Below are 21,968 nucleotides of genomic sequence, written 5' to 3' on the forward strand. Positions count from 1 at the left end.
CTCATCTGTCAACATAATGTAATGCAAAGAGGGATCATATCTGCTCACAGGCCGTCTTTGACGAGTAGACCGCCTCACCCAATGATCCACATTATCCGGTAATGGGTCTGCATCAAGTGGCATGATAAAATCATCAACAATGGGCTGCCGTACATCATTTTTAGCACCATTTTCAGCATTGTTTCGTGGCTGCAAATGCCCTTCAGGAGCCTCAATTTACTGCCCAACATCTTCTGGCTCAAACACCACTCGATCATCTACATTTTCAACCATATGTGGTGCATCCTGAGGGTCAAGAATAGGCCTAACAGGTGGCTGGTCATGCTGAAATTTGACCCTTTTATGGTCATGCTTTGAGGCACAATTGTTTTGAAGCAGCCTTGCCTCGTTAAAAACAACATCCCGGCTGCGTATAACCCTTTTGAGTTGATGTAACCAAATCCTGTAACCCATTACTCCTCAACTCAGGTTTAACATGCAGAAAAGCCTCGCAACCAAAAATGCGTAAGTGATCGTATGAAGCAGGCTTGCCAGACCAAACCTCTTCAGGGATGTCAGCTTTCAAAGACGTGAGAGGGGATCGATTGCATATATGGAGTGCAGTTTTCAAAGCTTCTCCCCAAAATCCATGAGAGAGATTAGCCGTGGACAGCATGCATCTCACCCTCTCACAAAGTGTCCTATTGAATCTTTCAGCCACACCATTAGAAGAGGGGCTGTATGGCACAGGTGACAGTAAGCTCCCTCTTAATGCCCAAATTTTCACAAAATTTGTTAAATTCAGCACTTGTGAACTCCCCCCCATTGTCCGTACGCAAGCATTTTAGCTTTCTACTTGTTTGGGTGGTCACAAATGCATGAAATTTCTTAAACGCAATAAAGGCTTCATCCTTAGATTTAGGCAAATAAACCCAAATTTTCCTAGAATGATCATCAACAAAGGAAACAAAATAGCATGCACTTCCCATAGACTTAGTAGACATACTACATACATCAGAATGTACAAGATCAAGCACACAAGATTTACGAGAGACACCAGGGTAATAAGAACCCTTTACTTGCTTGCCATATTGACATTCATTACAAAAGTCAAGCTTTGTGCCTTTAGCATCAAGCTTGTTCAATGTACAAAGCTTAGAACGGCCCTTTTGGCTCATATGGCCAAACCTTTTCTGCCACAACTCCATATGAGAGTTAATTTCAGCCAATGCAATAAACTTGCCCAACACGGCCTTTCCATGCATACAATAAAGTGTCCCTTTCTTTGTGCCCTTTACAATCAGCCTTGAGCCTTCAGTCATTTTCCATGATCCTCTCTCAAACAAGATGTTGTAACCATGGATATCCATCTGACCAACAGAAAGCAGATTCTTCTTGATTCCTGGCACATATCTAACATCATGCAAGACAAGCTCATTTGTGCCATCTATGGAGAGATGCACAGTGCCAATTCCCTCAATGGAACATGCATGATTGTTTCCAAGGTATACATGGCCATGCTTGCCTGCATCAACAGTAGAGAAACACTCCTTGATAGGAGTCACATGAAATGAAGCACCGGAATCAAATCCAAGTCTGGGATAATGCATCATTGACAGTCAACAAAGCATCAATAAGATCAATCTTGGTGATCTGCATATCCTGTGAATGAACATTAAGAGAGGCATCAAGGTCATAAGCATCCTCATCTGACAAAGTGGCACACAAGATATCCTCTACATCTGACAGCTCCTCAATCACAACACTAGAAGCCACATTGGCCTTCTCTTTGTCCTTTGAGCTATCCTGTGCATCTGTCTTGACTTCCTTTTTGTCTCCGCCATTCTTTCTCCGTTCTAACTCTGCTTTGTAGTACCTGCAATCGGGTTTCTTGTGACCTTTCCTACCACACTGATAGCAAGTCACATCACCCTTGCTTTTGCTTGCCTTTGCTGGCATTTCCCCTTTCCTTACTCTTACTCTTACTCCTTTGTGCATAGACATTCTTCTCCTCTGTCCTGCCTCTAACCATGTTGGCAAAGCTGCCTCTCTCTCCACTTGCTTTCCTCTTGATTGCCTCATTCAAGATAGAACCCCTAACACCATCAAAGGTCAAATTGGGGTTATTCGACAATAAAACAACCAATAATGTTTCCCATGAATCAGGTAAGGTCATAAGCAAGAAGATAGCTTTCAGCTTATCATCAAAAGGAGGCAAACCTGAATCCTGTAACTGCGACAAAGTACTTGCGAACAACGATAAGTGCTCTGCAACGCTCTTGGACTCATCTAGTTGCATGCCAACAAGTTTTCACATCAAATGCACTTAGTTGGCAGGCGTTGTATTCTCATACATTGCCTTTAACTTCTCCCACACATCAAAAGCATTTGTGAGACCTTTCGAGTCAACGACTGTCTCATCGGTCATGGCCATTTAATGTATGTAACTGCCTTCCTATCTAGGCTAACCCATGCTTCATCCAAAATATTCTGTGGCTTTACTTGTTCAAGTGCCCCTTCACAATCCTTAAGAAATAGGATTCCCTGGATCTTGTCTTTCCGAAGGTCGAAACCTGTTCTATCGAACCTCCTAATCTCGAAGAGATTCTTCACATCCGAAGAAGATGACGCCATAGTTGCACGAATAAGAGGGCTACAACGCTGAATTTTTGGGCAAAATGCACCAAAACCGGAGTATAGCCTCACAGATGTGTACACTACAGCTCCAAATGGTCACAGGAGCAATTTGGGGTAAAATGGGTTGACTTAGGCACACAAAACAATTTCTCTGAAATTTATGCGCAAGAAATTTCAACGAGTGAATTTATGCTCAAAAACAACAATTTTAGTTGTTTTTAACCTCACAAAATATACATAAGGGTAATGCACAGCCTTTAGAAGCATGTATGAGCAAAAACCCCAATTTGTAGCATCAAATTGCACAAAATTGAGCCACAAACGGTCATACATAGCCAAAACTTGTCAAATGTGCGTAGATTGCATCAATTTGCACTTTCCTCAATGTAGATGCATCAAAAATACACTTACAAAAACTTGCGTAAATCTGAAATTTGCTCAAAACACCTGTTTTGGGACCTGTCTTTCGACAATTTCTTTGTTTTCGAGTAGCGGGGACCTAGTAAAGATGTTCCCACACCTTAATACATGATTTGCAAAACCTCTATTTTGCTGTCATAACCTGTGATTTGCTGATTTCGACCTAATTTCAGCCTTTAGGTCAACTTGAGTGTCCGGGAACGAGTCCTTTGGCGATGAAATTGCAAAATCTTGCGTGAAAATTGACCTCCTTGGCTGAAAATCAGCGTTTGCATGTTTGGGAGCAAACCCTAATTTGGCTCTGATACCAGTTGATGAGCGCGCAGCAGTGTGTGCAAGTGATCAAGCACGCGAAGAAGTGCAGGGCTTGTGCCTTGGAGAGGCGGCGAAGGCCTGCAGAGGAGGAGCGCTAGAGAACGAAGAGAGAGAGAGAGAGAGAGAGAGAGAGAGAGAGGGAGCGCACGATTTTCTGTAGGAGAATTTGAGAGTGAGTTATTTTTCTCATCTCTTCCCTTTGTTATAAAGTATAGGACCAATTTAAGTTAGTGGCCAAGTTCAATGTGAACTTGGACAAAGGTTAGTAACCTTTAAAACTTTAAACAAAAGGGGGCCATTTGGGCCTTTATAACCCAACAGTAATCGCCTTCAATTACGCCTCCAAAACAGACAGAAGCCATAAACTATCTTAGCAAACACTGACTGTTAGTATCGACGCACTAGGAACACACATCTAGCACATGTACGAATCAACAGTCACATCACATGACATCACAGGACATCACATGACAAATCACATTCAAAATTCATTCGGATCTCAGACCATGATTAATCGGCAACGTATTTAGCAATCGCATCTAGATCCACTCGGCACCTCATAGATGCCCGATTAACTAATCCTTATTGCAATCAAGTCTATCGAGATCTTTCAAACCGAAATGCTGCAGTCATTTCGTCTATCAGTTCCTGCACTTAGACAACTCAAGAACAAATCAATATCATACTATCGGGAATTCGAGTTCATAGAGTCATACAACAAAATACTGTCAGCTCACAGTATCCCTGAAACTCAAAAGAGACATCAGTGACTTTAATATCAAAATCGGGGCAATTTGTTGACAAAGGAGTGGAGGGACTCCCCTCTTGTGCATACCCACTGCACCAAATTCCTCCCAACTGAGTTCGAGGTTCAATTTGGAATAGACTATGCTAAACCAAATGCTTCAAGGTGAAGGTTTACAATCTGAGGAGTATCTGCCAGGTCCTCCTGCTCCATCCACTTCGCATCAAACGCGGGATAGTTCTTGAATTTAACCAAGAACCACCTTATCATTCTACCTTTTACCTTTCTTTCTTTATGTGCCAAAATCTATTCTGGAACGAGTATCTCCTCGTTTTCCTCCACTTCGGGTTGCTCATCAATCTCCCCATCATTGGGCGCATCGCCTTTAAAAGGCTTCAGGAGACTCACATGAAAAGCATTGTGAATCCTCCAAGTATCGGGCAGCTTCAGTCGAAAGGAGACATCTTTTATCTTTTCAAAAATCTAGAAAGGTCCATAGTATCTCATGCTAAACTTTGGAAAAAGCCGCTCCTTTCTCTTTTTCTTTCTCAGGCGTGCCTTCTCAAAACGTAAGAGCAGCCAATTGTTCTCCTTTAATTTCAAATCTGTCAATAACAATCCAGATACCATCATGCCCACTCTATGTTCTCAGGTGATCAAAAATGAAATCCATTGCAATACTTTCCCAAGGGCGGGAAACTATGGGTAAACGCTGTAACAATCCCTATGCTTTATGCCTGTCAAACTTGACCTTCTAGCATACCAAGCAACTGCATACAAAATCGTCCACGTCCTTCTTGAGTCTCAGCCAAAAGAAGTATCTTTCCACACCTTTCAAGGTGGTAGCAATGCCGCGGTGACCCGTAAATGGTGGACAGTGGCATTCGGTTAAAACCTTTTTCCTCAACGGCTGTGTAACGCAAATCCTTTTCTTCACCAGGTAGCCATCCCAAATGGAATATCCCGCTACTACCTCCCCATTCCATATCCGCGGTGACCCGTAAATGGTGGACAGTGGCATTCGGTTAAAACCTTTTTTCTCAACGGCTGTGTAACGCACAACATCCTTTTCTTCACCAGGTAGCCATCCCGAATGGAATATCCCGCTACTACCTCCCCATTCCATATCCAAGTGAAAATATCTGCAAAATCTGTATCGGTGGCATACTGATCGACCATATCCTCGAAGCTCCTATGATGTATCGCGGAAATAGCCAAAACCAACGGCTTCCGAGACGAAGCATTTGCCACCAAATTCTTTTGTCCCTGTACATTGACAATCTAGAAGTGAAACAGTGACAAGATGTTAATCCACAGCATCTGCTTTTCCAATAGCTGCTTCAGTGACAAGAAGTAGCGTAAACTCTAGTGATATGTAAAGACGGTAAAATCGACTCCGAGTAGGTAATGTCGCCACTGAGTAAGAGCATGGATAACCGCCAAAAGCTCTTTCTCATATATCTGTGCTGTCAATTCCGGCCTTGAGAACAATCGGCTCTCGTAGGCAATGACATGGCCTTCTTGCATTAAGACTGCACCCAGACTATGACCACAAGCATCACAATATACTTCAAATGACTTCTGCAAATCCGGAAAAGTCAAAACTTGTCATGTAGTCAATTTCTCTTACAATGTCTGAAAGGCAGTCACCCACGAGAAAGGGACTCCTTTCTGTGTCAAGATATGCAAAGGGGAAGCAAACTCTGCAAACTTTCTAATGAACCGCCGGTAGTACGAACATAAGCCCAAGAAGCTTCTAACTTCATGGACATTCTTCAAATCAAGCCAATCACGGATAGTCTCAATCTTGGCCGGGTCCATCTGCACTCCTGCTGCTGAGACAATGTGTCCCAAAAAGTGTATCTCGGGTAGAAAAAATTCACTTTTCTTTGTATTAATCACCAACTTGTGATCTCGAAATGCCTGAAAAACCTGTAGCAGATGTTCTCTATGTTCTGCCTCATCCTTGGAGAAGACAATAATGTCGTCAAAGAAAGTGCCAACAAATAGTCTGTACTCAAGAAAAATCATGTACATCATTCGGTTAAATGTCGTTGGAGCATTGGTAAGGCCAAAGGGCATCACCAAAAACTCAAATAAACCATAGGTCGTCCGAAAAGCTGTCTTGTAGACATCTCCTGGCGCGATTGGGATCTGATGATATCCGCTCTTCAAATCGATCCTCCTGAAACAAGAGGATCCATGTAATCGGTCTAGAATATCATCGATCCTAGGAATCGGAAATCTGTTCTTGATGGTGATTTTGTTGAGAGGTCTATAGTCAATGCACATTCTCCAAGATCCATCTTTCTTCAAAACCAACAACACCGGAGAGCAGTAAGGTGAAGTACTCGGTTGGATAAGACCCTTCTCCAAGAGGTCTTTCACTTGGTTCATAATTTCTTCGTTTTGAGCTCGGCTCACACGGTAAGGCGGCCGGTTCGGTAGTGTGCTTCCAGGTATTTAAACAATGGTATGATCCTCAGGACGAGTTGGTGGCAAGTCGCCTAGCATGCCCTCAGAAAAGCAATCGGCATGAGTGTGAAGAAAATCTTGGCGTTCTTTTTCTAGCTCAGACATATTTGACCTATGATCATCATTCAACTCTGTCGAAAAGATCGAGTAAACAAACAAACTGGATTTCATTAATTTTGAAACGGCCGAAGCCGATACAATAGGACAGACTCGCCCTTAAGTTTCACATCGAGTACAATGGTTAGACCCTTATCTGTAGTCAAAGTCGCTTTTCTCGCCCGATAGTCGATCATGGCATTAATCTTATGGTACCAGGGAATTCCCAAGAGGACATCACAACCTTCCAAGGGCATTATGTAGAAGTCCTTGTGCCCCAAATACCCCTCACAATGCAACCAAAGTTTGCCAATGACAGGTGTAATGGCTACGTCCCTGTCGGGTGCCGCTAGAACTGCCTCTGCTAGTGGTCCCATCCGATCGGGTGTAATCTCGAGCCGCGCCGCCCATTCAACTGAAATGAAGTTGACCTTGGCTCCTCCATCAAAGAAAATCAGGGCTTCTTGATCTTTTACTTTGCCCCAAGCTCGGCAAAGTTTTGTACTCTCATCAATCGTACTTGGGTCAGTACCCATGCAATCTGGAACCAGTCCTGCTTTCATCTTGCCTTTCCTTCCACGTTCCTCAGCTTCTTTTGAACACTTTGACCTGTCTTCATCTTGTTCTTTCTGTGCCTTTTTAGGGCACTTCGCGGAGATGTGTCCTTGTTCCCCGCATCCAAAACATTTCCCCTCTTTAATGTAGTTGGCTCTTTCCCAAGGAGTGAGCCGGGGTCGTGCATCCTTATCTTTCTAATCTTGGGGGCTCTTCTTCTTTCTACTTTCATTTTTAGAAGTCTGTTCGGTTTTCTGTGTCATGATCTCATCTATGGGGTAAGTCAAATTGCCTGAGTGTATGGCAAAGCCCTGGTTCGCAAGACTCATCAGTTTTTGGATAGAATCTGACTTTTGCTCCAAGCAGTGATCTCATATCTCCGTAGGAAGTCCCAAGGTAAACCGCTCAATCTGTTCTTTAAACGAGATCTTCTTAATGAAGAAGCGGGTAGAAAAGAGCTCCAAGACAGAGTTACCGGGGAACGGATTCTAGAGACCTTGGAACGCCTGAATGGAGTTCCGATCGGCTGGGAGTGAAGGGAACATTCCGGAACGGACGGACGTTCCAGCAAGCTGTCTATGACCCGAACGGCAGGGCAGGAACGGCCGGGAACGCGCCGGAACGACAGCCAACGGCTATAAACGGCTATTTTTTTTAGTTTTAAAAAATTTGATTGTTTGGGGGCAGCAACGTCCACTTACAGTGCCCACCTCCATAGCTTATATATTAGCCCCTTCTACCCCCATTCTTCACAAATGCATCAAGTTTGAAGGCCAAGCTCTCCACCTCTCTCTCTCTCTTGGGCTAACCCTCAAGGCTCAAGGCTCAACTTTCAAGCTCTCCTTCTCTCGGTCTCAAATTTCAAGAGGTGAAGCGTCTCTCTCAAGCTCTCTATCTCAAATTTCAACTACTCATTGCTCAAGGCTCAAGCCTCTCTCTCTCTCTCTCAAGCCCTCTTTCAAGCTCTCTCTCTCTCTCTCTCACGGATAATCCATGGCCTCTTCTTCTTCATGTGCTATGTACTTTGGGCGCTGCACATCCCAATCAAGTCATAATAAGGTTGAATGGTCTTCGAATCGTGTTTTTTGTGGTTATTAGAGTCAAAGGACTCTAGTACTACTTGTAATCAAACACATAACGCCAAAAAAAACAATATTTCAGTGTTTTTTTAGCCTCCCGTTCCGCGCCGTTCCCGTTCCGGGCCCATTCCCATTCCCCCGTTCCGTAGGGAGGCCCGTCGCCGTTCCCGTTTCGCGTTCCGGGTAACTCTGCTCCAAAATCTCTCGCAATATGCGTCCAACGTATCTTTCTTGGTCATCCGAGATGATTCCAAGCAATTCGTATGTCGCATTCGTACTCCCAAGTCAACCAAGAAGAAATAAAAAGCCTTTTAAATTTCAGCCATTTAACCGGCGCTTTCTTGTTCAATAGAAGAGTGGACCACCATGTTCAAGCATTTCCCTTGAAGTAAGAGGTAGCCCTCCGAATCTTGGAGTGCTCAGAGTAATGCCCTCCAGAGAAAGCTATATCAAACTGCTGTATGAAGGCCAAAGCCCTCAAAGCATCTCGGAATCCAGAAAAATTGTCAAATTTAATTGACTGTCCACCTTCTTTAAATTCTCGAACTTTCTTGCTTTTATCCTCCATAAAGTCATACTGGTTGGCCTTATAAAAATTCTTCTTCTTTGCATAAAATCCGTGATCATCGGAGTCTGAACTATCTGAAGACGAGTCCTCTGGAGAACTGTCAGAAACTGGGCGAAACTTAGGCTTCTTTGCCTTTGCCTTGCCCTTTCCAAAACTTTGTTTTTTGCTTCGCTTTTTCCATTTCTTGTCTTCTTCGCTCGAGTCACAAGAGCTAGAAGAACTGTTAGAAGAAGAAGAAGAAGAACTTGATACTCCTTCAAATCTGACACGTTTTTTCTACTTTCTTGGAGAGGCAAAAGCAAATTGACGACCCAAATAACCCGAGAAGTCAGTTCCTTTCTTCTTGTTTTTGTCGTGCTTTTTGGCTTTGTTGGTTGCGTCAAAAAGCTGGGTAATCCATGTATCAACCACCTCTTCTACTTCTTGCTCTGTAAACATCCTTGGAGTAGGAGGTTTCTTGAGTATCGGTTTGAGGGGTGGTTCTGTGGCCTTCCGCCACTGAGAGTGCACTTCGTCGAAGGATGTCTGCGTCAAAAATTTTGCAAATTTGGGATCCTTCGCAATGTTGATCATCATCTTTGTTGCATCCTCAACCAATTGTTGACGCTTCATCTCTTCAATCTCCGCGTGGTTAGGCAGAAGCGGGCCATACTCCTCGTGAGAATATTCTTCATGATCTCTTCCCGCATCCTCAGATGCAGAGGAAGTCAACTGATCTCTGTTTGAATCCATAAGTGTCGCTAGAAAAAGGATCGAATTTCCCGGTAGAAGAGAAATCGGCCGCGCTCTAATACCATTGTAGCAGACTTGGACACTCCAAATCAAGAATCTACCGCCACACGACAGGAATTCACTTCAAAATAATTCACAGTTCACAATTGATTCGACACGGCCCTGGGAGTTCCATGCCAAGAGGTATTGGCCCCAAAGACTAGCGCCCCTTTCGGTATTTCTTTTTATATTAAATCTATGCTCAAAGTACAAGGGAGTGGGAGGGTCTCACTCTCAGACTCTGCGTCCATATGCTCTGCAGAGTGGGAGCCCTGCCCACGTTTATAAAGGTTTATAAGGGATGCTAAAAGCAGAGCCCCAAAAGCTATCACTAAAAAGCCTTGCAAAAATAAAGCAATTAATCTCACAAGCCTCTTGGGAATTAAAGCAAATAGTCCCAAAAGCTTCAAAACTGCCAAAAATCAGCATTGCATAAAATATGCCCAGCTTTTGCGTAGAGTAAAGCTATCCGTACAGCTGCCGTGATTTGCGCCGCAAAACGCGGAATTCCGTACAGCATGACACGTCAGCACTCAACGTGAAATCCGAGGATTCTGCCACGTCACTGCCCCTTTCACGGGCTTGCAAGAGTGTGAGTGTGTGTGTGTGTGTGTGTGTGTGTGACCATGCCATGTCACCAATTTGTGACATCCATAGCAAAGTGCATGGATATTTGCAATCATAAATTCTTCGACATGAGAGATCGCATCATTGAAGACATGCACTGGAAACATGAAGATCTTGATTGCGAGTACAAGGATTTGTTAGCGGCCTATGACGACAAAGGAAGGCGCCATCCAGATCAGCCTATTAGCTTTGGAGTCATAGCATTGTTTGCACAACCATCTCTCCCATAACTGTATACCAGCGGTTACAGTTGTAGTGCGCTTGCGAGAGGGTAGATGACTTTGTGAGCGCGCTTGACCACCTAGACATAAAGAAATCCTAGCATGGATACTTGTAGTCAAAAATTCACATGACAGATCACATCATTGAAGACATGCACTAGAAACATGAAGATGTTTATTGTGAGTATCAGGATTTGTTAGCAGCCTATGACGACAAAGGAAGGCGCCATCCAAATCAACCTATTAGCTTTGGAGTCTTGGCATTGTTTGCTCAAGCATTTCTCCCATGTGCTTAGAGAATTCTATCATTCCAAAAGAGGCATTGCATCGTCATCGATCTATACACATCTTTGGCAGCACAACAGGTTCACACCATCTGCATCTTCTTAGCAAACAGTGGCCATCAATCCGGTGCCAAAGGGTTCCAATCCGAGGCAACCACCACCAGAGTTTGCTGGCATCGTGAGCCCACATTCGTAGCCACATCCATTGCAGAGACAAGGATTCATCTAGAGCTTCCATCATACCGCAATCTAGTCGAAGGCCCAAGAGGAGCCTCTTACTTAGTAGTTTCATGAGATATCATACAGAGCACTTGCCATGGTTCGTGGGCATTCCAAAGGGCATATCCATCTTCATCTCCCATTCGGCATTGCTCTCGTCAATCTTCCCACGCAAGGGTAGCATAGGTTGGCCGTTAACCTTCGTGAGCATCAGCGTTTCCATATCCAGCCATTCGCTCTGCGCGCATCCATCCGGTATGCAGTTTGGTTCACACCATCCAAGTGAGGCAAAGGCTAGCAGGTAACCAACAAGGGAATCATTGATCCAAGAGACACTCTAATGTTTGCGAGTAGATGTATCATCACTATCCTTGTCTATTGGACATTTCTCCATCACCCTGGGGAGCCTTTCTCTCAAAAGTAGTCGTGGATGACATCATCTAGAAGGCCATTCATTCGAGATCCTCTTATGGACTGCATGGAGCTCGATACTCGTAACTCACCTTGAGCAGAAGGGGATGTCACGTGCACATGGCTCTATGTGCCACATGGACATGCTTCATCGACTTCCAGAGCCAATTCTCTACATATCCCTAGATAGGAGTGTCTAGAATCCTAGGAGAATTAGTACCGGCAATTTCGTGAGCCTCCTTGCAATGCCTGCACGTCTGAACAAGTCCATTACATTAGGTTTCCCAATTTTGGAACCCTCTTGCATAAATGGCTTGTACAAGCGTTTTGACAAATGTTGTTACACTATGGTGGACATTTAACATGATGTGCATGTAGTTTTAGGTTAGAGGAATCCAATGAGCCATTCCCCTTGTCAATCGAATTTCCAAGTTGGTAGATATGCAACAAATTTACCCAGAAACTTTGCCTAGTCAAGTTTATTAATAAATCATTCTAATGATTTTATTTTATAACTGTCTTAAAAGTTTGCCCTACTTAAGTCCTTAGGGGTACTTTAAACAGTATCCCTACCCTATATAAGGAGCACCAAGCCTGGCGTTTTCCATCATTCTGAGCCAGTGCCAGCAACCAACCCTCGCGTTTTGCAGATCACCGAGCGCTTCGCAGATCAGCCACCGTTTTGCATCATCAGTCCCACCGTTTTCCATCAAATGAGCCAGTGTCAGAGATCACCCGAGCGTTTTTGGCATTTGTAACAGTTGTCGTTTTTGCTCATCATCACAAACCATTCGTGCCATATCAGCCTTAGCAGCCAGCGTTTTTAGTTTTTAGCCCTTTCCATCGCCAGAGATTGCTTGGATCTGCTAACGCTAATCTTCTCTGATGCAGCCTGCACCTTCGGAAGCTAGTTGAGTCTCTTCTCAGCGATTCCCTCGCCGCATGCAGTGCTCCCATCACTGTCCATCATTGGCTTCATCATCATCTTCGTTTTCAGCCCTTCATTCCTGGGTGCATCACATCAGTGCTTCATTTTGAAGAGTTACTATGGCGACATTCCCCATTTGAGTCGGTAGAGTCTGCATTGAGGTATTGCAATTGTGTACATTCCATTTACGCATTCAAAAGCAAATACCACATCAACAAGGGTGTGGGGGGTCCTTGAGAGGGTTGGTTCGGACCTCTCTCACAAAAAAAAAAGAGAACGGTCTTTCGTGCTACGTAGCACGTATTCAAGCAAGAAAAGAAGTAAAGAATTGTGGAAGTGAAAGTCTCGATCTTCACCATTCCAATTCCGCTACACCTGACCACGGGGGGGGAGGGGGTCGTTTGTCTTTCTTCCATTAACAAGCATAAGTTACCAGTCCCCTGACTGTAGTGGACTTTCATTTACTAATCAAGAAAATACTCCAAGGAAAAAATGATTTTGAAAACTTGTAGTGTCTATAATTTTGACATATTCATTTTTATTCATGCTTACAAGATATTGGCAACGATTTTTATGGTGTCTAGGCAAAGGTCAGAAAACTCAAATTACAAATAAGAGGCTTAAACCATGCATTTAGCTCTTGGCATGCATTTGCATGTGCTTTCCTTCATCTTTGCTCCTCCAAGGTTTTCATAAAACAATGCCCTCTCTATAGCCGCTGTGCCTTAGAGCAACCCAAAAAAAAAGTACATGCAATAAGAAGTCTTACTACCACAGAACCTCAGAGATAACAGAAACGATGTATTGCTGCCAATTTTTAACTACCAATGTTGGGGCCCAGTTAAACATACTTGCAAAAACAGAGTGGAGTCGTTGCCCCTTGCAACCACTCGGGAAATAACTCGAAGTGGATCCAAAAACTGAACAGTCAGGGTTCTGCACATAACAAACCAAACAAAGCAATTTTTAAACATGCTTTACAACAAAATAACACTTTCCAGGTACACTCTTTTAGCTGAGCAGAGAACAAAGTCGGTTTGCACCAAGGCAGGAGATCTTTTCATGAAGCTTTGAGAATAGTTGTCCAGGATAGCAAGCCTTAAGCCTTTTGTAAATATATTATCAGCTTAAGACCTGAAGACATAGCAGAAACTTTCACTAAAAAGAACAGCTAAGAAGCTTTGTCATTGATATCTACAGTGCGATCTACATCTTTAAAGGATTCCAGGAAAACCTTAAAATTACAATAAAGCAAGACTCAAGGATAGTTAATATGTGTTGATCACCAAGCGAAGTGTTCAAGATAGAAATTGAGAAGCTTTGTCATTGCTATCTCCATTGTCTACATCTTAAAAGAATTCCAGGAAAACCTTAAAATTACAATAAAGCAAGATTCAAGGATAGTTAATATACCAAGCGAACTGTTCGAGAATAATTGTCCAGAATAGTAAGCCTTAAGCCTTTTATAAATATATTAGCAGCTTAAGAACTGAAGACATAGCAGAAACTTTCACTACAAAGAACAGCTAAGAAGCTTTGTCGTTGATATCTCCATTGTCTACAATACAAATTTCAAAACAGACAATCCTGCTTAGCAGCTGACACCTTCACCTAATTAACAAGGTGGAGACTCACATTGGCATTCTAAAACAAACAGTGAAGATGTGAAGGGACCATTTTGCAAACTAGAATAAATCTTTTTAAAACAAAAAGTTGAAAGGAATTCATGAGGCTCTTCAATGAAGGGACCCATTTATACGCAAAAAAGGGCATGTTTTAACACGCCAAAAATCTTCGTGACAATGTCTAAAAAGGGAAAGCAAACCACCTGTCCAACCAATGGGACAAATCTAAACTCACTTCGCAAAAAGGTTCTATAACCACAAACGATGTTTATATGTGCTCTAAAACTTTTAAGAAAGTATCTTACACTGTTGTTTTAAAGATCCAACTCATCACACTAGATATTGCTATAAATGTGAAGCAAAAAACTTCTAACTAGGCAGTTTGCAAGGGGAATCAGTTAAAAAAACAGCACAATATGGGCATCCAGAGGAGACTCGGCATACTGTTTATGGGATTGCCCGCAGGCACAGCAGGTTTGGGTCAGGATTCTTTGTGTGGTCTCTATCCTCCCAGATATGGTCTTCAGTAGGGCGGCTGCAGTGTGTCAGCTAGCTAAGAGCCAGCACTCAACTTTGAGACAGATCCCTCTGCCGAGCTTTAGATGGGAGCTGATCAACAGCCCGGGCCTTTGGTTCATCTGAAGGGCCCCCTGTTTTCGCATCTTCAAGGGGCGGTCTGCCTGCAGTGAAAACTTGAGCTCTCGCTTGAGCACACTCAGGGCAGTACGACAGCATTCGCTGCAGCTCCAACAGGGCTGAAAGACCGCACTGGCCATTCACTAGTATGTGGCGGGAAGGGCCGTTTTTCATGGTGGAGCATAGTCTTCACTAGCACTAGAGGCCACTGTTTGGCTTTTCCCCTCCCATATTGTGAGGTAGCCATTGAATACTCTTTGCCGCTTATTTTGGGAAAGTCCCCCCTCTTTGTACAGTTTACCCTGATGGTAGGGGTGATGTGGCCCATCGAGCAGATTTTAAATCACTAAAAGGATCTTCTTTGCGCTCAAGTGAACTGCCCAATGTGATCCCATTATTTAGTTTGGCTTTTAGGTATTTATTTTACTTATTTGTCAAAGTCTTGGGTAGGGCAATTTACTGGCATTGCTATATAAGCAACCCCTTGCCTCCATTATAAACACATTCAACTATTCATTGCCAAGGTTGATTGGTTCAGGAGACTCTCTCTCTCTCTCTCCCCCCCCCCCTTGGTCTCTATGCTTCCGCATCGTCGACTTTGACATGGTATTAGAGCGGGCGGCTCGAAGCCCTTGGCGTGGAGGAGCAGTCCGAAGAAGAAGTTCCAGCAGTGTTTTAGACCCCTGCCACCCCCCCCCCCCAGCCCGCCTCCCTCCCTTGCCGGCAATCCACAGACTTCATCCCACCTGCGTTTTAAGAGCTGTGCCCAGCACTCCCCTGCAGTGACTCCCCCTTCCCGTTGAGCATCTCAACACGCTGCCTTGCAGCGCTGTCTCCAGGTAACACCGAGTCAACTGCGTCGGTTCTCCTGCGGGCGTTTCATAACGCCCCTGCCAACAAGCTCTAGGCGCCTCCCCTGTCCCCAGCGTATCAAAACGCTGCCGTCAACGGTGCCCAACCCCCCTCCCGCTTTGCATATCAAAATGCTGCCAATAGCCAGCACTGCCCCCCTTCCCTCGAAAGCGTTTTAAAATGCTGTGTCCAGCGGCTTGCCAAATAAACGGTGAGCCCAAGAGAGGGGTATCAAAAGAGGCTTTTGTTTTTGGCTTTGGGAAGTCTGAAAACCCGAGTGGTGAAGCAGTTTGGGAAATGGCGAGGCGAGCGGTTTTGCAGTTGAAGAGAAGGATAGCAGAGGGTATGGAACGGCTTGGCAGAGGCGAGGAAAGTGGGGATTTTTAACGGCTTGGTTTGTGCGGCCAACTCTGGAGTACAAGAAGGTTCCCGGACTTCCAGATTTTACAAACTTCACCATGGCCCCGCCTTGCTCAAGCGCGAGTGACAAATTGAACGGGAATACCTACGCTCATTGAAATTTGATTATGCGACTCTGGTTCTCACGGAAAGGGTTATGTGATGTTGTCGACGGCTCGGAGCCTCGTCCCACACGGGATTCCCACAACAGGTACATCTGCCTTCAAGATGACGAATCTCTCAAATCGTGTGTCGATTGGGATGCGGCTAATGCAAAGGCAATGTCAGCCATTGCAGAATCTCTTACAAAGGACCTTTCTCCAGCTATTCAGACCTTGAAGACTGCCAACGAAATGTGGTCCAAGCTCATAGGTATGTTTGACCGGGATTTTACGATGCGAGCGGTCACCCTTCTTGGACAGTTGTTTGCCATCCACTTTCCCCGAGGAAGTTCCATGCAATCATTTCTTATGAAGACTAAAGTTATTCATGATCAACTATCAGTTATGAAGAGTGCACTGACGAGTACCCAGTTAGCTGCTTTGGTTCTCACGAAGTTGCCTCAAGAGTATGAAATAGTGGCTACGACACTACGGCTACAAGTCACGAATGAAAAGCTGGAATTTGATGATCTCGCTCTTTTCTCATTGAGGAGGAAGCCGTGTTGGTAACTCTAAGGCAAAATTCAGATTTCTGAGACAGTGGGAAGCACATGGTGAAGCCCTTCCTGCTTCGGATTCCAGAAAGAGGACAAAGTACCGTTGTTACAAATGTGGAAAGCAAGGTCATTTAGCCAAGGATTGCAAATCCAAAGGCAAAGACAAAGACTCTACAAAGGACAAAGGTAAAAGCAAGTAACGGGAGGAAAGCAGTGACAGTGACTCAAGGAAGGACAGCAAGGAGGCTGTTGGTGTGGTGGTGACTACACTAGCACGGACTCCCCCCTTCTAGTCACATGAAAATCGGTGTCACCACTAGCTTCAACCAGAGAAAGGCTTGTGAGTGGCAGAGGGGCAACTATGATTAATTTGGACCCTTGTGTTGGAGTTCAAGTTATTGGTGTTTGGACCCATAGGTCGGAGTTCAATGCACATGCATCTGGCAGGGAACCAATCAGACGTCTAAAACACTATGGATGGACTAGCCAATTCATTGTTGTTGGTCAGATTATGAACAGGATGTGTTCCAACAGTTCATTATCTTGGAGTTATTATATTTTGGACATGATGTGTTCACAGTTCATTATCTTGGAGTTATTATATTTTGGATGTGATGTGTTCACAGTTCACGAATGGGGATTATTGGACGTAGTATGGTCTACAGTTGAAAGTTGCTACAAAGGCAACCGATGCTCAAGATGGCATTACTTTCAAGTACAAAGTTGAGGAGAGCAACACCGAGGTGTATCCAGTATCCCGGCCGGTGCTGGGGTGTCCATGGTAGCTTCTTCATCGACTTGGTCTCACTATTGATGTCCACTATGAGCTGCAGAGAGGGTGTTAAAGTTTAGGCATCTCAAGTGAAATGCCCAATGTGATCCCATTTTTTGGTTTGGCTTTTAGGTATTTATTTTACTTATTTGTCAAAGTCTTGGGTAGGACAATTTATTGGGATTGCTATATAAGCAACCCCTTGCCTCCATTGTATACACATTCAGTTATTAATTGCCAAGGTTGATTGCTTCAAGAGACTCTCTCTCATTCTCTCTCTCTCTAGTGCTCACTTCCCTTGGTCTCTATGCTTCCGCATCGTTGACTTTGACAGATATAGCACTAGAGTACTCACATTTGGTAATGTAGACACTACTTCAAATCGACATCCACTATCATCAATATGACAATAGAGGAGGAGCAAAAGAGGAAGACTAGAGCCCTTCATGTGCGTGTTACAGGTCTCAAAGACACTGGCAAAGTAGAAGAAGAAGTGAAAGAGCTCTTGAAGCGCATGGGCATTTCTGAACCCACACACACAAGTGCTTAGAGAGAGGGGAAGAAGGGAAGCAATGAGAAAGGAAACTCCAAGGAAAGAGCACTCATACGTTTCCCTACGTTAGCAGGAATTCCTGAAGAAGAGACCAACACTCAAGCAAGCTAGGATATTTTTGGGTGATGAACTCTAACACAAGTTGCACACATGCAAGAGCTGATGCCAGAGATCAAAGCAGCAAGGGAGAAAGGGAAAATTGTTCTCTCCAGGGGAAGAAGATTAGTGGTTTTGGAAAGACGTACCACATGGACAGAGACCACTAGACATATACGTCAGGATTTGATTCAACTAGATACCAGAAACACATGGATACAGCCGGTACAAGAGTTGTGCACGAAGATGGCTTTTCTATAGAGAGCATCTCCTCCAACTAGCAAAGGATGGATATGTGATCAGACCGGCCTATATGGACACTCAATTATCCTATGGGATACGATGTGCTATTGGTCAGATGCACACATCATCGCATCAGCTAGAGATTGCGACTGGCTGATTTAGGAGAGTACCAACAGAAGCCACGATATACCAATTGTGTCATATAGAGCCAAAGACAGAGTTACATCACATTTGTCATTGTTCGGTATGCTATGAGATACGAAGCCACTTTCACTGTCTATTTAGAGAGGGATTTGGACCGTTGGCTAGAGTCATGAGATATCAGGATCGGAGATGCCTCGGGTTGTTTTTGCTAGAGCTGCACAGACACAAAGAAAGTCTCTTGAGGAGACCAGGTAGTGGGAGACATTCACAGAGGGAGGGTGTGAGACCTATGGGACCAACCTTAAAAGGGCAACATGGAATTGTAATGGATCAATGAAGCTAGATGTAGGCGCATTTGAGGATCGCTTCGAGGGAAGAGACATTATTGCATCAGACTCCTGGTGGCACATTACCTAGAGTGACGAGATACCATTGGGAGACTACTTGTAGATAGGATGTGAGATCAACGCACAGAGGACGTGGGTCAAGAGGTGTTGCAGTTCTATTCAAGGAGGAGCTTCAGCCCCTCATTCGTATTGTTCGAAGAGATGAGCAGGCCAAATATATTTAGGTCAGAGTGAGAGCGGAGACAGGGAGGGCACTCTACATTGCAGTATGCTATCTTGCCCCTAGCACATCTCATTATGCATCGCCCAAGGGGCAATCACCCTACATGGTATTGGATGAGGACATTTGGGAGTTCTCTAAGGATGGAAACTTCATTCTTCTGGGAGACTTTAATGCCAAAACGGGCCAATCTCAGACAGCTTTATATAATACCTCAGAGGAAATGTTGAGAGAATTGGATGTCAATGATATGGGATTGGCTTGGTGTTCACAGTATGAGGAGCACACTGAATATGGGGGATATCTGACAAATATGGGGACTGCACATGGACTAGCCATCCTCAATGGCCTCCAGAGATTTCCACCATCGAGTGGATTCACTTGTTTTCCTCATAGACATGGAGCTAGCATACTGGATTATGTTTTGGCTCAGCCCAGTTTTATACCCTCTATTCAAAATGTCACAAACGGGAGGGCACATGAATAATCAACAAGCTGAAAATAAATAAACTTTCAACTCAAAAGAGATGAGGAAAAAGACCGACACGGTATATGGGACCAGAAGATGGGTTGGTCCCACCCATCCGGTCCATCATTCTATTAAACCTGGCAAGAGCATTTGTAAGACCAAATGGCATCACTAAGAAGTCATAAAGACCAAATGTCGTTCTAAACGCAGTCTTGTGCACATCCTCTGCCTTATACGAATCTGATGGTACCCACTCTTAAAGTCTAGCCTGCTGAAAATTGCAGCATTCTCTAAATGGTCAAAAATATCATCAATCCTTGGGATAGGAAACCTATTCTTGATGGTATTCTTGTTCAACGCACGGTAATCAATACACATGCGCCAAGAGCCATCCTTCTTCTGCACTAAAATCATTGGGGGGACAAAGGTGAAGAACTAGGCTGAATCAACCCCTTCTATAAAAGCTCCCTTACCTGGCCCATAATCTCTTTCTGTTGTGCCGCACTAACCTTGTAGGGAGGTCTGTTTGGTGGGATACACCCTAGCACCAAATCGATCGCTTGGTCCTCAGGCCTCTCTGACGGCAACTGTGACGGTAATGAATCGGAAAAATAGTCATTAAACTCTCGCAAAAATGCTGACCTTTCTTTATCTAACGCAGATAAATTTAACTGACAATTATCTAAAACATGACGTGTAAAGATCAAGTACACAGAAAGATAATTTTTAATTACAGAAGTGATAGCCGAAGCAGATACAATAGGGACAGACTCCCCTTTGAGCTTTACTCCAAAACATGAGTTTTGCCCCTATGTTGAAGGGTGATCGTCTTGTCGCAGACATCCAGTACGCCATGTGTTCGAAACATCCATGGAATTCCCAATAACGCATCACACCCTTCCAATGGCATGATATAGAATTCTTTTGTGTCCACATACGACTGAATATGCAGACGCAACTTTCCAATGATGGGAGTAGCACCTCTGAGTGGCCAAGACATGCCAACCCTGCCTCTGTCATGTACCCCATCTCTTCAACTTTGATGCCCAGCTTCATAGATAACTCTGGTGAGAAAAAGTTTTCTTTGGCACTTGGATCAAAGAAGATGAGTGCCGTCTGATCTCTGACTTTACCCCATGCTCTGGAGAACTCGCTGGCATCTGTGTTTGGACTGTCACCCACCATATCTAACACCAAACCTGTCGTGGGCTTGAGCTTCTTTCCTTTCTTATCTTCTTTATCATCCGAATCAGCTGGCCTTTTCCTTTGGGGACAATTTGCAGCAAAGTGACCAGGTTGCTCGCATATAAAGCATTTATTTTCAGCCATCAAGACCTTCTTTTCCTCGAACGACTTGCGCACTAAAGGCTTTCTTTTTGGCTTCTTTGCCTACGCTCCACAAGTCCAGGCTGAGTCCTTATCCTTGTTGTCCTTTTCTGACCCCTGTGATGCTTCAGGAGCCGCTTTTGCAAGGGGCTTCTTTGCTGAATTTTTCTTTGCTGCCCCACTTTTACATTGCCCGGAAATCCACTGTCCTCTCCCTTCAACAAGGCAAGACCAATCTTGGCAACTTCCATAAGCTGAGTGAGGGTAGCCACTTTGTTCTTTGTACAATAATCTCCAAGCCCTTTAGGCAACCCACAACAATACTTCTCTATCTGCTCTGTCAATGGCACGAATCTGTAGGAGGTTACTGAGAGCAATGATTTAAAAAAGCTCCGATTGTACTTCTGTAGGCTCTTCCGAGTAGCCACAGTGAGTTGGTGCCAATCCGTCATGACGTCGGCTTCAAATTCATTTGACAGCCACGCAGATGCAAACATTTGCTTGAAGTATACCCATGTGGCAGGTGTCTATCCTTGCATCAAGAGGGTCATTCACGCATTGTCTTTCAAGAAAGTGGCAACTTTCCTGACCTTAGAGGCCTCTGTAAAATTCCCTCCTGCATAAGCTGTATCGAACTGTTGGAGGAAAGTAAGAGCCTTTGCCTTATCCTCAAAGCCGCTGATAGTGCTAAACTTTACAGCTGCACCACCTTCTTTATAAGCTTTTAGCTTTTCTAGTGCCCCCAAATTGTCACAAGGAATTGTCTGCAACATGGGCACTGTAGTAGGGATCATCGGCGCGTCTTGGCCATTGACATTTTGCGTCCTAGGTGCCAAATCTGACTCCTGTCCAGAAAAACCAGCCATGCCAAAATTACCTTGTGGCACCCCAAACTGTCCCTGGTTGCTTTGGAAGCCTTGCTGCATGCCGATGCTATCATACATGGGGTTTGGCATCATGCCTTGCATACCCCCAAACATTGTTCCCGGCATATATTGCTAGTTTCCAGGCGCATAACTAGCCATACTTTGGAACACAGATCCACCCCCGAAATACCCCGGATGTACGGTGGGTGGTGGAAAAACCTGATGTATTGCTTGGAAACTGGTTCCCTATCCCTGTAACGCAACATGCGGGCTTGGAAAGGTGGCAGGCTGAACTGGCGAAGCCTGTTGAATAGGCGTCCTAACCACCTGTTCAAGGACGGAAGAAAGCAGTTTTGGAGCCCCTGACTCCGCAACATGCGAGTGCTCCCTATCCTATTGGGACGCATGAAGTACTTGGGCTTGAGCCTCAAC

At 44.4% G+C, this 21,968-nt stretch overlaps 1 protein-coding gene across 1 annotated transcript in view; it reads right to left on the minus strand.

Annotated features, from left to right (window-relative positions):
- The window catches only part of CLUB (TRAPP II complex TRAPPC10/CLUB), a 157,251-nt gene that overhangs the window by 14,197 nt on the left and 121,086 nt on the right, over positions 1-21,968 (minus strand). Inside the window, exon 16 of the mRNA XM_086518163.1 lies at positions 13,182-13,266. Within this exon, the coding sequence (XP_086374289.1) occupies positions 13,182-13,266 (85 nt within the window). The remainder of the gene's footprint in view (positions 1-13,181; positions 13,267-21,968) is intronic.

Source organism: Adiantum capillus-veneris, chromosome 8 (assembly GCF_014529385.1).
Source record: "Adiantum capillus-veneris isolate H3 chromosome 8, ASM1452938v2, whole genome shotgun sequence".
NCBI lineage: Eukaryota > Viridiplantae > Streptophyta > Polypodiopsida > Polypodiales > Pteridaceae > Adiantum > Adiantum capillus-veneris.